At 41.6% G+C, this 18,990-nt stretch overlaps 1 protein-coding gene across 2 annotated transcripts in view; it reads left to right on the top strand.

Moving 5' to 3' along the window:
• Nucleotides 1-18,990, top strand: part of Myo1d (myosin ID) — a 308,709-nt gene that overhangs the window by 192,477 nt on the left and 97,242 nt on the right. The window contains exons 19-21 of one of the 2 annotated variants that reach the window (XM_037200774.1): nucleotides 86-190; nucleotides 7,330-7,451; nucleotides 10,372-10,625. In XM_037200774.1, the coding sequence (XP_037056669.1) occupies nucleotides 86-190; nucleotides 7,330-7,451; nucleotides 10,372-10,531 (387 nt within the window). In that variant the 3' untranslated portion in view covers nucleotides 10,532-10,625. Of the gene's footprint in view, nucleotides 1-85; nucleotides 191-7,329; nucleotides 7,452-10,371; nucleotides 10,626-18,990 lie in introns of those variants that run through there. The other variant, XM_028866972.2, reaches the window with a different exon arrangement.

Below are 18,990 nucleotides of genomic sequence, written 5' to 3'. Positions count from 1 at the left end.
GTAAAACTGTGTATGTATAGTTCTAACGCAATATACTAAGCACCTACAGTCTAAGAATTCTCCTGTTGTTGCTTTGTTCTTTCAGAAGCCAGATACACCCCAGACCTCAGGCACTTTCATGCCAGTTGCTAATGAACTGAAACGTAAGGACAAATATATGAACGTCCTCTTTTCCTGTCATGTCCGAAAGGTAAGATGCTCTTGAAACAGTCTATCTTGGAAGGAGAAGACTGACTGAAAAAAAAAAAAAAAAAAAAAAAAAAACCCACATGTGTGGGCCACAGTGAAAACGAGGAGTCCCATGCAGCTGGGTGCAGCACCAGTGAGCTTTGTCAACCTGTGCTGAGGATGTGTTGGGGGCTAACATGACAATTTTAGAGTTAGGCTAATGAAGCCTTCCTGAGGGAAAGGAGTAGTCTTGAATAACTCCTTTTTTTTTTTTTTTTCATGTGATTTTTGAGACAAGGTCTTATGTAGCCAAGGCTGGCCTCCGAATCACGATGTAGCCAAGGGTCAGCTTGAACTCCTTCCTAATTGCCTCTCCAGTGCTGTTTGCAGATGTGTGCCACCAGGCGCAGCTTGATCAGCATTTCTTTTTTTAAACAGGTTGTGTGCTTCCTTGAGGCCAGAGACTTGTATTTTACTACAAGTGTATCCTTCACAGCAATCCCAGCCTGCTCTCTATTGAGTCAGTATTTACTTCCTTTTACACAGGTGTCACTGCTACTTTAAACACTAGATTTGGGGGAGCTGAAGGGAAGGTCAGCAGTCAGAGCACTTGCTGCTCTTCCAGAGAACCGAGTTCAGTTCCTAGCCCCTGTGTCTCTCACCAGCCCCTGTAATTCCAGCCTCAGGGTCACCTGACACCACTGGCCTCCATGCGCACCTGCACTCAGACACATACCATACACAGACACACATGCAGACACATAAATATTTAAAGTAGAGAGAGAGAGAGAAGAAATTAGAGTAATTATAAAAGAAGTTTATAAAGTAATCCCAATATAATTCTACATGTTAATGAAATCATGCATTGGCTTAACAAAAGATACTATTGTAAATGTGGCACCATATAAAGAAGAAATTTAAAGGTAGCAAAGACCTCAGAACAAATACTTTGTTTCAAATCTTAAGAAAAATATTTAGTTCCAGTATATGATTCAGATCAGAGTAATGAAATGTGGTTTTCTAGCTCTAAGTTTGGCACTTTGAAATATTGATAATAAGGAGTGTTTGCAGGGATTTAGGGGAACACTGTTGCCTGGAGTATAAGATCGTCTTGAGCAGGCAGTTTGGCATAGCTATCAAAGTTTTAAACACCCATACTTGCTTACTCCAAAGCTCCACATCTCAGATTTACCTTAAAATATATTTCTATAGCTGTACATATGAGTTTGTAGTGGTAGCTGATAAAAGTTAGTTCAGTAAACTGTGAATGTACACAATAATACTGTAGTGTAGCTATTTTAAATGAATAGAAAAAGGATACACATAGGAAGAGAAAGAGCAAGAAGTATCAAATGATAGTTTTTAAGATAGTGAATATCAGCAAGGAAAAGACAAAGAAATACAAGAAAAAGTGAGATGAACTGGGGTATGGCAGTGGTGGAGGACTATCCCAGCATGTGCAAGGCTACATTCCATCCCTCACACCACAGAAGAAAATGGGGGAAGTGAAGAGAATGGCCTCCACTAGACAGTCAGTGTCTCAGGGCTTTCCAATCCATGGGTGAGCAGAGGAGCCATGGCACAGCCGAGTGGATTCCCTAATTGAAAAGACAGCTGGGAGCTGGGAAGGACTAAAGCAGACCTGAGAGGAGATGTACAGTGAAGAGCAGAGTAGAAGAAAAGGGAATGCTGCATGTAAAGGATTCCTGAGATCTTTAGATGATCTGGTTTAGACATCAGGTACAGGACACGTACAGAAGGAAACCACTCTTGGTTGGGCAAGGACCACCACCACCCCACGCCCCAGAGGAGAGGTCACAGTGCTGGTGCTCAGTTAGATCACACAAACTGGAGACCTCAGGAGCGCCCAGTAAGAGCCCTGACAAGGCTCTGCAGCAGAACGGGAAGTGATTAGCCCTGCTTGTCCTCTAGAAGAAACCTGAAAAGCACTTCTAGAAAGGATCAAAGGTCTCTAAGTGGCCTATTAGCACACAAGAAAAAGTTCAAAACATTTATAGAAATATCCAGCGTTCAAAGGTAAAAGTCAGAATGCATAACATCCATCAACAACCTCACAGACAAGACCTTGACTTGATAAAGATATGAAAATTCAGTCATCCCAAAAGACACAGACAAGAGCATTGAGGCAGCTATTAACACGTTATTTTATATATTCAAAAAGCTAGAGGGAAGATCGGACATGTTTAGTAAATACCTTGAAGACTTTTAAATGACTGACAGTTGAACTTACAAACATAAAAAAATATGAGAGAAAAATGCAGTCAATAGGATTAACAATAGATTAGACCTTGAAGAAGAAAGATTAGTGGGTTTGGACTGAAATGGCTCAGCTGGGAAAGGTGTTTGCTGCCCAGTCCTGGTGTCCTGTGAGTTCAGTCCCTGAAACTCAAGTAAAGGTGAAAGGAGATAAAGGACTCCACAAGGTGTCCCCCAACTTCCCGCATGTGCACCTTTGGCACATGCACACACAACAAAAATAAATTGACAGTTTCTTTAAAAGAAAACTTAGTGAATTGAAGAGATATCAATAAAACTACCCACACTAAACACACCCAAAACAACAAAACACAACCCAAATAAAGCCTTAAGAAAAATCATGTAGCTATCTGACTTCTTGTGGGACCCATGTAAATAGACTCAAAGATCCTAGGCACTGTCTTTAGAGAGAGAGGGAGGGAGGGGGTCAGAAGCACTGGAGCAAGAGCAGTTACCCTAGAATTGAGTGCCCAGAAAATGTATCTTTCAAGAACTGGTGACGGGCTTTTTCAGGCACATCTGAGGGTGAATACTGTAGGGAGAATCAGAAGACATCATTCGGGCAGGAAAGAGAAAAGGAAATGTGTAAGGCTTTATGCTCTCCACAGAGTATAGTAGTATCAGGAGAAAATCAAGCATTATAACTGTGTTGTACAATCCTGGCAAAACCAAAAAGTAACAAAACAAGTTGTTGTTAAGGAGTCAAGAAAGGATACAGGGAGCTGGAGAGATGGCTCAGTTAAAGAGCACTACTTCGGACCAGGGTTCATTCCCAGCACTCACATGGTGGCTCACAACCGTCAGGAACTCTATTCTGGCCTCCATGGGCACCAGACATATACTTGGTGCACATACATACATGCAGACAAAACACACATATGCATAAAATAAATCTTAAAAAAGAAAGACATCGAGGAGATGAGAGGGCAGGGCTTAGTGGTAGAGTGCTCGCCTAGCGTGTCTAAAAAATGCAGAATTGTGGGACAGGAAGCAAAGAATAAATGGGACAAATAAATATGTTGAAAGATAATAAATTTAAACCTAACCCATTGACCATCATATTAAATGTCAGTGGTCTAGCCACCACAATTAAAAGGAAATGTTGTACCCTCTTGCCCCATGGAAGCTTTCACCATCCGGGAAGCTCTCCAAGCGTCCAGGGTTCACAGAGGTTCCATTGCGTAGGCAGAATTGTTTAGATCACTGTTGACTGGTAATTAGTTTAGTCCCTAGCAGTAGCCTTTCTCCTCTCTCTGAAGGTGATTGGGGAGGAGAGCTACTGAATGGAAGTTCAGCCTTCTAATCATGCCCTGGTCTTGGCAACCAGCCTCCATGACTACTATTACAAGGGCTTTGTGAACTCTCTGTATTGGGAGCCAGGGCAACAATACAAGTTGAACGTTCAGAATCTCAAATGTTGTGAAATCTGAACATCTTGAGTGCTGGCATGACATTCAGAATGGTTCAGATTTTGCGGTGTCGTGGTCAGCGTTTGAACATTCTAAAGAAGGGCTCAAGTCCAAGTGATATGAACAACAGGACAGCAGACTCAGCCTGAAGTAAATGTCGTTGAGGAAAATTCACAATATCATCAGCCAGTCTCTACACTCCAGATTCTAGTTCTGAACTCTGGAATTCAGGAACTCTGTTTTGTTAAATAGACCTAAGACTAATGACACAATCAAGAGAAGATTTGTTATCCAGATGTACACACCAACACAAAAGAGTTTCAGTCATATTTCCTGTTTGTGGATACAACACAGGAATGTACCTGTACCGCCACCTAGGGAGTGAGGTTATACCCACTCTCATTTCTGATATCATGGTATCTGGCAATCAGAATAGTTAAAGAGAGTCAGGTGGTTCTGAGAACCTGGCCATCTGTAGAAAAGCCTGGTGCGGCTGGGCAGTGGCGCACACCTTTAATCCCAGCACTCCAGAAGCAGAGCCAGGTGGATCTCTATGAGTTCAAGGCCATCCTGGTCTACAGAGTGAGATCCAGGACAGGCACCAAAACTACACAGAGGAACCCTGTCTTGAAAAAACAAAAGATAGAAAGAAAAGCCTGGTGCAATGACTGCCTCTCATTCCAGGGAGGACAGTTTAATGTCTGACATTTTCATCCTGATGAGTAAACACTGAAGAATTCTTATTGATAGTCCTGTATTTCTAAACTCAATCCCAAACACCCTTCTTCATGCTTGCTCCTCTGTAATAATGTCCTCTGTAGAATCTTTCAGTCCCAAAGGAGCACCAAGGCAAACTTGATACGCTTCCAAAAAGCCCCCTCTTGGTGCTTTGATTATTTTGAAGCAGCTGCTTCCCACTACCGACAGTTATTATACAGTGTTCTTTAAGGTGAGAGACGACTGCAAATAGCTCCTCTCAGCACTCTGCTTGCTCCAAGCTGACTCGGGAGCAGCTTTATCACCGACCCCCTGTGGAAACCACTGAACCTATAAACAACTGCCTTCAAGTGCTGAGGGATTTTCTTTCTGGGATGAGGATTTTAACTTTAGGTACAAGAAACAAGGTGAAGTTTTATCTAATTCTGGGTCTGCAATCCAGCTTTGCTATTACTTTGAGAAAATAAATAGGAAGTAAAAGTAGTGTTCCCATACCGTGCTGATGTTAAGCAGGAACTCACCTGTGTACGTTGAAGGTTTTCCTTCCTGTGTCGACAGAGCCACGTTAAGCAATCTGCAGCCTTCTTTGCTGTTAGACATGATGTCTTTCACACTTACCTGATGTGTGTTTTAAGATGATTTGAGTTGCTGAAACAGAAGGTAAATATTTGTTAGTCTCTGTAGAAACTGCGTTTTATTCATATGAAAGAATATTTCTGAACAGCTTCAGTACAATTTCTGCTTTGAGGGTTTTTTTTTTCCTTGTTTTTAGATTAACTCATATATCACCAAAAGAACATGTGGCCTTTTTGTCTCAACTCAAATCATCTTGTGAGATTGTGTAACAGGGTTTTAAAATTATATTCTTTTGTACCTCATTTGTTTGTTTCTCCAGATGATTCCATAAAAGATTAGGGGCATTATTTCTACTTTTTATTTAGGTTCTATGCTAGATACTCTCTGATCTACATAGCACAAGGACGGTGAAAATGATGATGAGTGTTTTCCAAACTGGCTTTCATAGAACCAGTGTTTTGTTGAATATTAATAGGTATTTGTTTTAAAAGGATTACATAGATAAAATGTACTGTGAAAATGCTGGGTTAAACATACTGCTTACATGCAAAATTCTCAGAACCTTTGATAACTTTCTAAGCTATGGATATCATAGTGGGAACTGTAGTTTGCAGTATTTATCCAGACAGACAAACCATGGAACCTTTCCTTTTACAAAATTCTGCATAAAGCCGGTGCTGTGCAGAACAGCTAAGTGGATCTCCACACTCAGTGCTTCAGATCTTCTGGTAAGTGCCAGTTGTTTGTCCTGGCAAAAACAGATGCCATGCAGTTATCCTCCAAGAACACAAACTATACACTTATCACTTAAAGTCTATTTTAATCATAGGCACAACTTGCTGTCATATTGAAGACTAAAAAACATGCTTTTATTATAGAATAACTGTTTAGAGAATTGACTGATGGCTAAAACTAGGCAAAAGAGATAAGGTAAATTTCCATATCAAGTTTGAGTTTTAGTTTGCTACATTCTGTCTATAGTGCACTGTCCTGCCCTTCCTGTCTGAATACAACTATCTGAATATCCTACCAAAGCACAGTGTTTTCAGATTAACCTCACACTTCTTTGTTGGCATCTTGGAAATAAGAATGGGGAGAGGGTGCAAAGACTGTAGATAATATACTTGTGAATGACATAGTATATCACAGTGTGCTTTCTGTTGGGGAAGAGCTTGCTTGTGCTTGTTTTTTGTCTGCTTGCCTTTCTCAATCAGTGAGAAGCTTGACATTGTAGAGGTTCAGAATAATGTTGGGGCTGGAGAGATAAATAGCTCAGAGGTTAAGAGCACATACTGATCTTGCAAAGGATCCAGGCTCAGTTCCTAACATCCATATCATTCAGCTCACAACTGCCTGTAACTCCAGTCTCAGGGTATCAACAGCCTCTGGCCTTCAAGGGCACCTGCATCCACATGGTGCACATAAACTCACACAGGCACACACACACATACACTAAATAAACAAATAAATGAATAAACCTGTTTTTAAATGTTAATCCAGGTACATTGATTAAAATATTATCTGAAATACCCTAACAAGCCACAATTTGTACAATGTACCACGGTTAATTTTATCTCTTAGGAAAAACAAAGTAGCTATAAATTAGGGTATTCTCTGACTCTCTGTCTAGTAAAGTAGTGCTCTGCAGAAACAAGAGTATATTTTTTTCATAATGTCATTTTTGCTTTCTTCATATTTTTATTTTTCATTTATTGCTTATTGCACTCATCCCCAAATACTAATCTCAGGTTCTTATGATAGCCCAGGGTTTCAGGCATAAGTGGTATAGATTGGATCATCTGTTAATTACTGAGTTAAATTAGTTCTTTATTTGTTCTAGATACAAGTCCCTTATCAGACAGGTGATTCACAGAACCTTTTCTCCCTGTCTGTGGGTAGTTCTATCATTTCCTTGACAGAGCCTAGATTTCATATTTCTAGTTCCCAAATTTGCTGTGTTTTCCCTTTCAAGCTGTAAAAAAAAAAAAAATTGTATTGCCAAACTATACATCTATACATCTGGAAACTACTGTTCCTTTGAAATCATAGAGTGCCATCCATAGTGACCTTCTACTGAGGTTTCATCTCCATGGTCAGCCACCACTGAATCTAGGTATTTCCAAACACAAATTGGCTCCATTTTTTATAAGATACTATGGCTTATTGGTTTGTTTTCTTACAGGTGAATCGATTTAGTAAGGTAGAAGACCGAGCAATTTTTGTCACTGACCGTCACCTGTATAAAATGGACCCTACTAAGCAGTACAAAGTGATGAAGACTATCCCTCTGTACAATGTAAGTATGCATCAAATAAAAGACTCCTATTTCATAGACAGAGGCTGATGAGCTACACATGCGACTTCTGTGGCTTTGGGGACCCCATGTCTTCCTGGGATTTTATACCAATTTTGTGTTGTGCCAAAGCACAGTTTCTATAATAGGATTCAAAGTTTCTGATAAAGTAACTAAAACATTTTTAAGGGTAAGAGCAGTGTTTCTGTGCCAGGTGTGGTGGCACAAGCCTTTAATCTCAGCTCTCTAGAGGCAGAGGTGGATCTCTGTGAGTTGGAGGCCAGCCTAGTCTACAAAGTGAGTTCTAGGACAGCCAAAGCTGTCGTTACACAGTGAATCCCTGTCTCGAAAAACCTCAGAAAAAAAAAGAGAAAAAGAGGAGCTCTGGATTCAAAGTTTCTGATAGAGTAACCAAAGCATTTTTAAAAATAAGAAGAGTGGTTCTATGTGATATCTATTCCTACTGTAACACACTGTTTAAATGTGTTTGTACATAATGCCTTTTCTTATTTACTTTTATAAATGATGTGTGTCTGTGTGGGTATACATGTGGGCAAGGGTGCACATAGAGGTCAGCTGTTGTTCCACAGGAGCCATCCTTGGTTTTGGAGGAAAGGTCTCACTGACCTAGAGCTCACCAAGTAGCCCCCAGGGATCCTCCTGTCTCCACTTCCCCAGTGCCGGGATTACAAATGTACACCACTCCGCCCAGCTGCTTTATGTGGGTTCTGGAGCTTGAACTCAGGTCTGTATGCTGTATGGCAGGCCCTGTTCCAAGTGAGCTATCTCCCAGATCAACTTTTATAAATTTTTTATGGACATGGAATCAAGTAGAAAAACAATAGGAAATTACTTTGTGGGAACATTACTACTTTTACTTAATTTTTTCCCGTGTGTGTGTGTGTGTGTGTGTGTGTGTGTGTGTGTGTGTTTTAGTTACATGCATGTGTGAATGTGCATGTGGAAGCCTCAATCACTCTTTCCACCTTATCCATTGAAGGTAGGGTCTCTCAGTCAAACCCAGAGCTTACTGATAGAGCCAGTCTTGCTCTGAGGATCTCCTATCTCTGCCGTCAAAGGCTCAAATCACTGGTGGGCCACTGGGCATTTGCATGGGTTTTTGAGGTTTCAAACTTCAGTATTCACACTTATACAATAAACACTTTAACTACTAAGCCATCTCCCCAGCCCCAACTACTACCGTTTTAAATTATGAGATTTATGTAGCTCCTAAAAGTTAGTTTTTACCAATACATTTTATAACATTAATTTGCTAGTGGTATGATTTCTGATCTAAGTCCACTCTGCAGCTCACTATTATACCTAGGCTTTCAAATCTATAATCACTTTGACCTGAAACATGAAATTTGTTAGGTATCTTCCTGAATCTCAATATGAAATTTCATTTTTATTGTTGTCTTTGAGACAGGGTCTTGCTAGTCTCAAACTCAGGAGTTGATATGATCCTCCAGAGTAGCCAGGACTACAAGTGTGCGCCACCACATCTGGCGCAGATATTTTTTTCCTGATTAATAGTGTTAGTTTTACATGTGTCTGTTCTGATTCTTTAGAAAGCTTCTACTAGACTACTGGATCTTTTAATCTGTGGGGCAATTTTTCTGTCTACTAGTTCTTAAATAGGGAGTCTGTGTTTACACAGTGCTAGGGTCTGTAAGGAGTATTACTTAAAGATTGTTTTAAATCCCTTTGGTCCCTGAAAAAAAGAAATAGGAAGCATATTGCTTTGTGGCTTCATTTTTTTACTTCTGAAGTCCTTTGGTAGTAAGGGACAAAAGAGACCAAGCATTCCTGACTGTGCTGAATGGTTCCTGCATTCATGAATAGCCAGTGTTGTTGGGGTTGGGATTTGACTTACTGTGGTGCCCTCCATCTCACCCCCACCCTACCGCATACATACTCCTCATTTCTTTTCAACAGAAAGGCCAATGGATTGAAGCTAAGAAAAGACCTTAGATGGTATATAACCTTCTTAGCCAAGACCTGCAATCTCATATATCAGCCACAATCTAAGCCTAACAGCCTGCAGACTTAGAGTAGGAGGGATAGGAGGGTAGACGAGGGAGAAAATTACACTTTGTCAAAGTCTAAGGAGGTATGAAGCCAAACAAAAATAAATCATCATGGTATGTGATTTATTTCTTTGCCTTTATTCCTATTAAGGGGAACCCATCAAGTTCATGATATAAATTCAAAAAAAAATAGTTAAACAACTCTTTAAACTGAAGTGTCTTCCTTTTTTACTTTCAGAGATTTTTTTTTTATTGATGCGTATATGTGTGTATCTTTGTGTGAATGTGTGCATACATATACCTGGTATCCACAGAGTCCAGAGAGGGAGTTGGTTGTGTGCTACCTGATGTGGGTTCTCAGAACTGAACTCAGGTCTTTAAGAGCAGTCTGGGCTCTTAACCCCTGAGCCATCTCTCTAGCCCCCGTCTTCCTTTTTGCATTGACTATAAATAAAAAATTGTAAAACCAGTTTACATTTATAGTCATTTTCCCATCAACATTCTCAATGCCATTAACAATATAATATCATAAAGACCAATGACATTTACTCTAGGAAGGTGGACATCTGAGGGATGGATCCAGTGCTGCAGATGTTCTCAGTGTTCCACCTATGTCACTTGGTATCCCCATGCCATTTTTGTGCACATCATCCCAATCTCCAGCAGCCATCATCTTTCTCAAGAACCTGCCCTCAGCTGGAGCCCCTGCTCCCTCACATAGATTGGAAATGCAGTGAGCAATGGGCATGGGGGTGTCATACCCAAGGTCCATTCCTTATCACCAAGATCATCTCTCAGAGCTTCCCCTCAGAGCAAGCTACGGTTCCCACAGGAGTAGCCGCCTCTCTTCTCCTGACCCAGGCCCCTCTTCCTTGCCATTGTCTCTGGCCTCCCACATCAGCCTTGCTTACTCGTCAGCCTCTGCTCTGCACCTGCTCCAGGGAGGAACTAACTTCACAACAGTGGAATGGCTGCCTCCTCCTAAGAGGCAAGCTGGGTACAAAGGGGACCTCCAAATGGAGAATCAGGTTTGGTTTGGTTTGGTTTTAATCTTGAAGTAAATATGGCAAAATATTAAGCCTGAGAATTTTATTGTCCTTAGGTTGTCACGGTCTAGCTCTCTTAGATGGAAGCCTTTAACTGCTTCAGTTTTAAAATATTTTAAATGCACTTGGAACTATATATGTTCATATTTAAGAATGGTTTGAGCTGAATTTTAGTTTTTATGTGATACTAGCCTTGTTTTCATTTCTGTTGTGAGGTCCTCTTAAAGCCATGAGTCCTTTAGTGGTGTTATTTCACAAATGGTGATTTATGATGTTTGAAAGTGTATGTTCCATGGGGAAGAGACTTCATTTCCCCATTGCTCATTGGTGTCACTCCTATCATAAATTAAGTACTCCACATGTCCTTTTCTGGTTCTGTATCATGATCTATCAGTCTGCTATTCATTCTGGTACCAGTTAGTATTTTTGCTACGGTTGGGCACAGTTTTATGAATTCTAAGATTACAGTAACTTCCCAGGTCCCTTCCTTTCAAGTTCAAGTCTGGCTGGGGCTGTGTCTCAATAGTAGAGTCCTTGACTTACATGTGAGAGGCCTAGATTGATTCCCCAGCACTGCAAATCAAAACAGAATTCACCCCATTCCAACCTAACACTCATTCACCACACCACAAGAAGAGAGGATGCTGAGGATGGCGACAGAGGGAAGCCTGTCAGGAGGGGCGGAGACACTCACATGCAATCTCATGCACAGCCTATTCATTCTCCCCTAACCCCTTGGGAACCACTGACCATTTTCCTGTCTCTCTAGTTGTACCTTCTCTAGAATGTCACATGTCAGCACCATGTGGGGTGTAGACTTTTCAGACTGGCTTCTTTCACTTGGCAGTAAGCATCTAAGGCTCCCTGTGTCTTTCTGTAGCCTGATGGCTCCTATTTTTTCAATATTGTTAAGGTTTTCTATTACTGTGCAGAGACACCATGACCATGGCAACTTTTAGGAAGAAAACATTTAACTGAGGTGGTTCGCTTACAGTTTCAGAGGTTCAGTCCATTATCATCATGACAGGGAGCATGGTAGCATGCAGTCAGACATAGTGCTGGAGCTGAGAATGCTACATCTTTCAGGCAACAGGAAGTCAACTCACAGTCATACTGGGTGGTATTCTGAGTATAGGAAGCCTCACAGTGACACACTTCCTCCAACAAGTCAATACCCACTCCAGCAAAGCCAACAAAGTCTCCTAATAATGCCGTTTTCTTTCAAACCACCACAAATATATTCTGTTATTTGGAGATACCACAATATGTTTATCCATTCACTATTGGAGGACATTTTGATTGCCTCTGGTTTGGAGCAGTCATGAATAAATCTACTATAAATATTTGCATGCAGGTTTCTTGTGTGGACATGAGCTCTTGGAACAGTTGAATAAATACCTAGGAGTGTACTTACTCAGTCACAAAGAAGACTCAGTTTAGCTTTGTAAGAACTGCCAGTTTTCTTCCAATATAGCTGTACTATTTTGTATTCGAAGCAGAATGAGAGTGCCTGTTTCTCCACATTCTCACTGTTTGATATTGTCCATTTGTTTGCATTTTATCCATTCTGATCTGTGCATAGCTATATAATGTATTTTATTGCCCTAAAATAATATAGCTCAATATTCACTAATTCTCTATCCTTAACACAACCCCCTCCCTACTCTGTTAGTTTATATTAAGGTGGTAAAGGCTATTTTTTGTTTGTTTGTTTTTTATAAACCTAAGCAAATTTTTTAAGGATACATTTGGCACCTCTCTCCCCTCTGACTAGCAAGCACTGTACAACCACTTGTCATTTCACAGTGGTTCTGGTCAATCATCCCAGGAAAGATAAAAATAGGACATCATAGCAGATCCTTGAGAATGTTTTCAGCAAACACTGTCCTCACAAATGACATGGTCACAAAATAGTAAAAGTGACTTCAGAGAGAAACATTCAAGTTACAGGTGACTCCTTTAGGAGCTAAGTGGCTTTCTGTGTACAACACTGTGGACATGGATTAGGGTTTCAGCCAGCTGCAATCTGTGTTGCTATCAAATCAGTGTCTTCCCTTGGTCACTTTCTGTACCGTATTTGTATATTGTGCTTTCAAATTACAGTATTAGTTCCAATGTATTTGTCAAAAAAGGTTGAAATTTTTGCAAGGGACAGTACAGTCAGGATTTGAGTGTGTTGTGAGTCTGAGAGACTTGTGGCTGCTAGGAGAACAAAGGAAGATATTACATTACCTGCATAACTGGCAGTGCTGCGTCCCGGGCTTTGATCACCACCCCTGGCTCGGAGAATTACCCTGGGAAATCAGGGTTAAGCTGATGGAAAAGATGGCTCTCCGTGGTTAGGGCATGTTGCTTAAATAAATAAACAAATGCTTCTGCCATTCAGGATCATGTAGACACTAGTGCACCCAGACCAGTGCTCAGGAAGAAGGTTGCCTAGATTGGGCGTAATTTACATAAACATTAAATCTGCCTGCTGCTTTCCAGTAAGCTGAAACACTTAGCCTGAGTGCCACTGGAATTCTTTCACCCTCCTTTTGTTGGTGAATGTTAGTTTTGCCTGATGAATTAGTCTGAAAATGTTTGAATCTGCCCATTAATGTTGTTTGGATATAGATCCTTTTATCAGTATAGGCTTGAGGGCTAAGGAAGTAGCCAATTAATTACTCTCATCCCTCCTTTAGTTCTGTGTGAAATACAAAACAAACAGGGAAGAGGAAAGAGACAATTATCTGAACTGATGTGCAGGTTCCGTAGAGCTCAATGGGCTGTAATTATGCCAGACTCCATGCTTTATTACTCTGTTTGACGTGGCTTGCTAGGAAGATTTCATTCTGTTTGGGAGATTGATTGTCCTTTTAACGTAGACAAGAGGTGAGCCCTGTTGAAATCCAGCCACCAGCCTGCTCTGCTCCCCACCACCATTTCTAAAGCACCCTCTCCTCCTGGCAGTGTCCCAAGAGAAGACGTTTCCATAGTAACCCCAACAGAGGCAATCAGCTGTTGTCTGGCACTGCCTGAGCTGGTGTGTGCTAGCCTTCTTTCTTCTCAATCCTCCCTCAAGCTTTTAAAACACTATATTTATTAGTCCCCTTTAATGGAAGTTTATAATCCCTTAATGTCACACTCTGAGTAGCACTTGGGTTTATTTATTTATTTAGGTAATAAATCTACCTTCCTAATTAATTCTCAGCAGGCCCTGGGAGCTCCATTATTTTTAGCATCTTGTGCAAATGTTTATATTTCTGCCTGTTGTAACAAAGAAGCTGCTGAGCAAAATTAGATATTCAGAAATTTCTGTCTATATTAGAAATAAATTTGGAAAAATACAGGTGCTAAGGTTTCGAGTGAATTTTTCAGGATTCTTTTCTTATTATCACGCTAGTGACAAAGCAGTCTTTCTGCCATTGTAGTTTCAGCACTCAGTGATTCTGTTGCTGAATTCAGTGACCATCGGTATTTAAAATCATCTTTGAAATGTAGTATCTGAGGCATGTTCTCGCTCAACTTTTATTAATCAGAGAGAGAGAGAGAGAGAGAGGCGCACATACAGAGCTTCTCTGCTGGTTGTTTTCCTGGCGTGTGTGCAGTACACGCCTTTTGTTACATTTGTGAGCCACCACAACTTATGCAAAACAGTACTAAGCAAATCAAGCAATAGTCTCTTTCAGAAACCAGGAAGAGTCCGTCTTCATCAATACTAGACCTGGAAAGCCGATTTCAGACTTCAAAGATTTTCAATTTCTCAACGCAGTGTCTGAAAGCAAAAAAAATCATTCAGGCAAGATTCCTATAAAAAGCCATCTTGTTAAAGAAATGCAAAACCTTTTCAGAGCTAAAGTATAAGAAAGGAAGCACATATTTTTCTAGAGATCAGATTGCTGAAAGCCAGATCCTTTCAAAACAAAGCCCCAAACAGAGACACATATACAAACAGATTTCTGCATTTGCAAAATAGACATCACCATGCTGAGGCAATCCTAGGCTTCCTTTATACAACTGTCTTGTCAGACTGAGGCTGTAGCTCAGTGGTAAGGCACTTGCCTGGCATGCGTGAAGCCCTGGGTTCGATCCCCAGCACCATAAAAAGAAATAAGTAGCTGTCTCATCAGAGCTTTCTTCTGTGCATTCAACATGTTTGATCATTTTCTCCATGGTATGCATTTGACAACACTGACAATGCAGGAGTACTCCATGAAATCTGTCTATGACACCTCCTGCTCCCTGGGAGAAGCAGAAATGGACACCAGCTAGTGTGCAGCACAATGCCTGGGGCGCATGCCCAGCAGCCCTTAGGTGCAGTCATTATAATGTCTTGCTCTCAAGAAGAAAGTTGCATTCAGAAAGGGAAAGCAGCCCAGCCAAGACTTCCAAGCTCCCAAACAATGGAGCTGGGCTTCACACCCACATCTGCTCAGCCTAGCATCCAACTCCTGCTACCTCCTGCCTCCCATTTATGAAGAACACACAAAACTAAAATCTCTTTGAAACGGTACTGGGAATCAAACCCAGGGTCTTGCATATCACTAAGCTATACCCACAGCCCTAATATTTCATTTTCAAAAAATAATAATAATGATGAAACTAGTATCTGTCACATAGCTAATGCGTTTAGTAGCTTAACTCTGCTATATCTTCATCTTAGAAGCCTATTCAGGAAGCACCTTTCGTAAGTGAAGATACCAGTTCACAGAGAAGGCGGTCACTAGTGAGGGCTTTCAGTATGGTTTTCCTGACCTCAAAGCCCAGGTTAACTACAAAATGCGGCTTTTTCTGGCTGTGTCCTATGTCAGCCTCTATCTCCTTGCATTATCCTTGTTTCCTTATATTTTAATGGTTGCTTTCTAGAACATTTCATCTTAACCTGTTGAGGACAAGTTACTAGTAAAACTTCTGAAAACTGGAGAATCATGACCTAGCTCACACCTGAGCCCTGTTCTGAATATCAGCAGGCCCAAGGAGGAATGGTCCATTAGTGTAAACAGAAAAAAAGAAAACAATTGCTTTATCTCCACTGGGGGGAGGGGGGATAGCAGCATCTTTGAGGAGAGCTGCCTCATCATTCTTGTGTTCACATCGTCCCATCTTTCCATGAACAAACCCTATAAGAAGGGCACCGCTTAGAGATTTAATTTGGCTATTTCAATTCTGACTTGGGGTTCTTAGGACCCTTAGGCACACGCTAGAATAGTCTGTGGGGTTTGGAGGTTTTGTGTTGGGACTTTCATTTTTGTTTTGTTAGGATTTGAACCCTGGAGCTCAGGAATGCTGAGATATGCTCTATCATGAGCACATCCGAAGTTTCTAGTGGGGGGTTTAAAAATCCTGATACCCAGGTTATACTGGATGCTGATGGAATCAGATCTCTCTGTAAACAAAGGGGGAGAGAGGTTCTCTGTACCTTGCTTTGTTCATATGTGGACTCTTTGGATGGACATAGGGACCCAAGTGTTACAAATGCTGATTAACAAGAGAAATGCATACACACTATGCTGTGTTTCCATGTACACAGCAATCTTCACAAGAGTTGAGTGGAGAAATGATCAAAGCATGATGCTTTCATAAGCTGCTCAGACCAAAACCTGTGTGAAGGGATGATGGGACAGAAGGACCTCCTAGCCAGTCCCAGGGATGTTACCAAGAAATGAAGGGGAGGAACAGGAGCTAGGGGAAGGTGAGAACTGCTCCAAAACATTCACCTAGGCAGGTTCACTTCAGTCTCAAGTGCCAATTTTGTAATCAAGGGGACTTTCCACTTTGATGTTTGTACCCCCACATACACACAGAACCAGAAAGCACCTTTATGGCCTGTTACAACAACATGCCTATTCTACTCCCTCAGTGAGTGTATTTCCTCACTGTTACGGCTATGACTTTATTTTTAATGGAAAAATTCTTTTTTTGTTTTGTGTCATTTTTGCCTTTTGAGACAGGATCTTATATGTAGCCCTGGCAAGCCTTAAGCTCTCAAGATCCACTTTCTCTGCCTCTAGAGTGCTAGGATTAGAGGCATATGCCACCACACCTAGCCCTTTTTGTTTTTTGCTTGGTGGGTTGTTTGTCTGTCTATTGCTTTAGTTCTTGAAACATTTGTTGAAAGTTTGGATTTGTCTCCAAATTGGATTCAGTCAATTGACGTATGTGTATATGTATGTGTGAGAGAAAAGGACAGAGCAGGGACAATGGTCTGACTGTTTCTCTGAACTTCCTGTGCTTCCATCCCAAGTCCCAAGGTGATAGTATTAGGTGATGGGACCCTTGGAGAGGGCTCTACCCTCACAAGATTAATGACTTTCTATCAGAGGCTGAAATGACCCTCACACTCTTCACCACACAAGGACATCATGAAGTCAGCAGTCTGCTGCCCAAAGGCTGTCTGGACATCTACTGCACTCTAATCCTGGACTCCTAACACCAGAACCATGAGGAATAAGTTCACATTGTTTAGAAAACATCCAATTTGGGTATTTTTTCATAACTGCCCAAATAGATGAAGAAAGAAGGAGGTAGCAATGGTTATGATTGAAACAAGATTTTGCTTTTTAGATCAGGCTGGCCTTGAACTCACTATGTACCCCAAGCTGCCTTCAAATTTGGAATCCTCCCACCTGAGCCTCCCAAGTCCTGGGATTGCTGGCATGAATCACCACATGATCTATGGTCCATATCAAAAGTCAAATTTCCTTGAAGTTCAAGGTCAGTCTTGTGAAAAGGTTTTTTTTAAACAAGAGTAATATAAGCCAGACATTGTGGTACACACCTGTAACCCCAGTATTATGGAAGCTCAAGCAGGAGCCTCAATAGTTGGAAACCAGCCTAGTCCACATAAAAACACCCAGTCAAGCAATCAATCAATCAACCAGTGGTTCCATCCTTTATAATAATAATGCGTACATCATCTCACTTGGCACCCACCCCACCCAGTCTGGGGGCAGGGAGCATGCTGGTCCCAAACTGTGGCCCTAGATAGGCATCTGGTAAATGAGTTTCTCTGGTTTTAGCTGGATCCAGAACAAACTTTATTTGCACAAAACTGTTACAATGAACAGTTTAACTGCATTACAGAAAGAAGCTGGTCTTCTAAATGACAGACATTAAAAAGATTCTATTTCATTGGAATTATACGTACCCGGAGACTTCTTTACTGTGTACCATGGTTGGGGGACTGCCCTGCAGGGCCAGCACAACTCACCAGCATCTTGCCCCACTTTGCTAAAGTGCTCATTGGACTTTGGTAGAGAAAGCAGCCATTTTCCTGCCTCAGAAGCCACCTCCAGCATCTGCCCTTCCACCCCTGCTCTCCAGCATCCTTGACATTTCAGATCCTGGCTTTTCACAAAGTTGGAGGAGTTATGAAAATGCCCTATTTGCATTTAAAGACCATTTCAGTGCATGAGGTAAATGCAATCATAGCCAGTGGAGTCTGAGAACACAGATATTAGGATATGTGGGAGTATACAGGTCATGGTCAAGTACCAACACCCTCAGTGGGCGTTGTAAGCACCCCTGAGATATCGTATGTGAAGTCCATAGCACAGTTCCCATCACATGGCTAACTAAAGTGCTCAGCAACCGTAAACTGCTCCCAAGCCCCTTGAAAACTGGCAAATCCTAAAGAAGTCAGAGCAACAAAAGGAAGCCAGCATTCGGAGCCTCACTGTTGGCTCTCCACTCTTCTGGCTTATTCTTGTGGAATTGCTTCTCAGACAACTGCGTGGGCGCCTCACATAGTCCCTCAAAGGAGTACTCCAAGATGAAGCATTGACCTCCATGCTATCCCTCTCTGTGCCTTTCCTGTTATTGTGTTCTTTGCTACCACCTGACACATTGCATGGTTGTCTAAAATCTGTCTCCCCACTAGACCATGGACTTTAACCCCAGAACACTTCCCTCCACACAGTGAGTCTTCGGTAAATGGTTGCTGATGGGTGGACTGGACGGGCTAAGACTGGAGACAGGAAAAGCAGTTGAAAAGCTGCTCCTGTGACGTGCTGAGAAATCACAAGAGCCTCAACTCAGACAAGAATGAGAAAGGGACACGGGTGGTGGTTCAAGGGCTACTCAGGGGCCTATCAAGACGGCTCAGGGATTGAGAGCACTTGTTTCTCTTCAGAGAACCTGAGTACCCAGCACACGTGTTTGGTGACTCACAACCACCTGTAACTCCAACTTCAGGGGATTGTATGTTCTCTGCTGGCCTGTATAGGCAACTGAACGCACATGGGATACACACAGAGAGGCAGGGAGTAATGAAAATAATCTTTAAAAGCGAAAAACGCTACTCAGGTGCACAAACAAGAAGCTGTGGGCATTGAGAAAAGCGAGTCACACGTCAGAAGTTCCTTCCTGGACGCCTGAGTAGATAGCAGTCCTGACTTCTCACCACCATGGGAAGTGTAGGGAAAGAGGCAGAGGTGCAGGAAAGAATAGTCCTGAAACAGGTTGCACTGAGGTGTCTGGGGAATGCCAAATGA

This window comes from Peromyscus leucopus, chromosome 8b, assembly GCF_004664715.2.
Source record: "Peromyscus leucopus breed LL Stock chromosome 8b, UCI_PerLeu_2.1, whole genome shotgun sequence".
Lineage (NCBI taxonomy): Eukaryota > Metazoa > Chordata > Mammalia > Rodentia > Cricetidae > Peromyscus > Peromyscus leucopus.
Note: the sequence above shows the minus strand (reverse complement) of the source record. Positions and strands in the feature narration are given on the sequence as shown.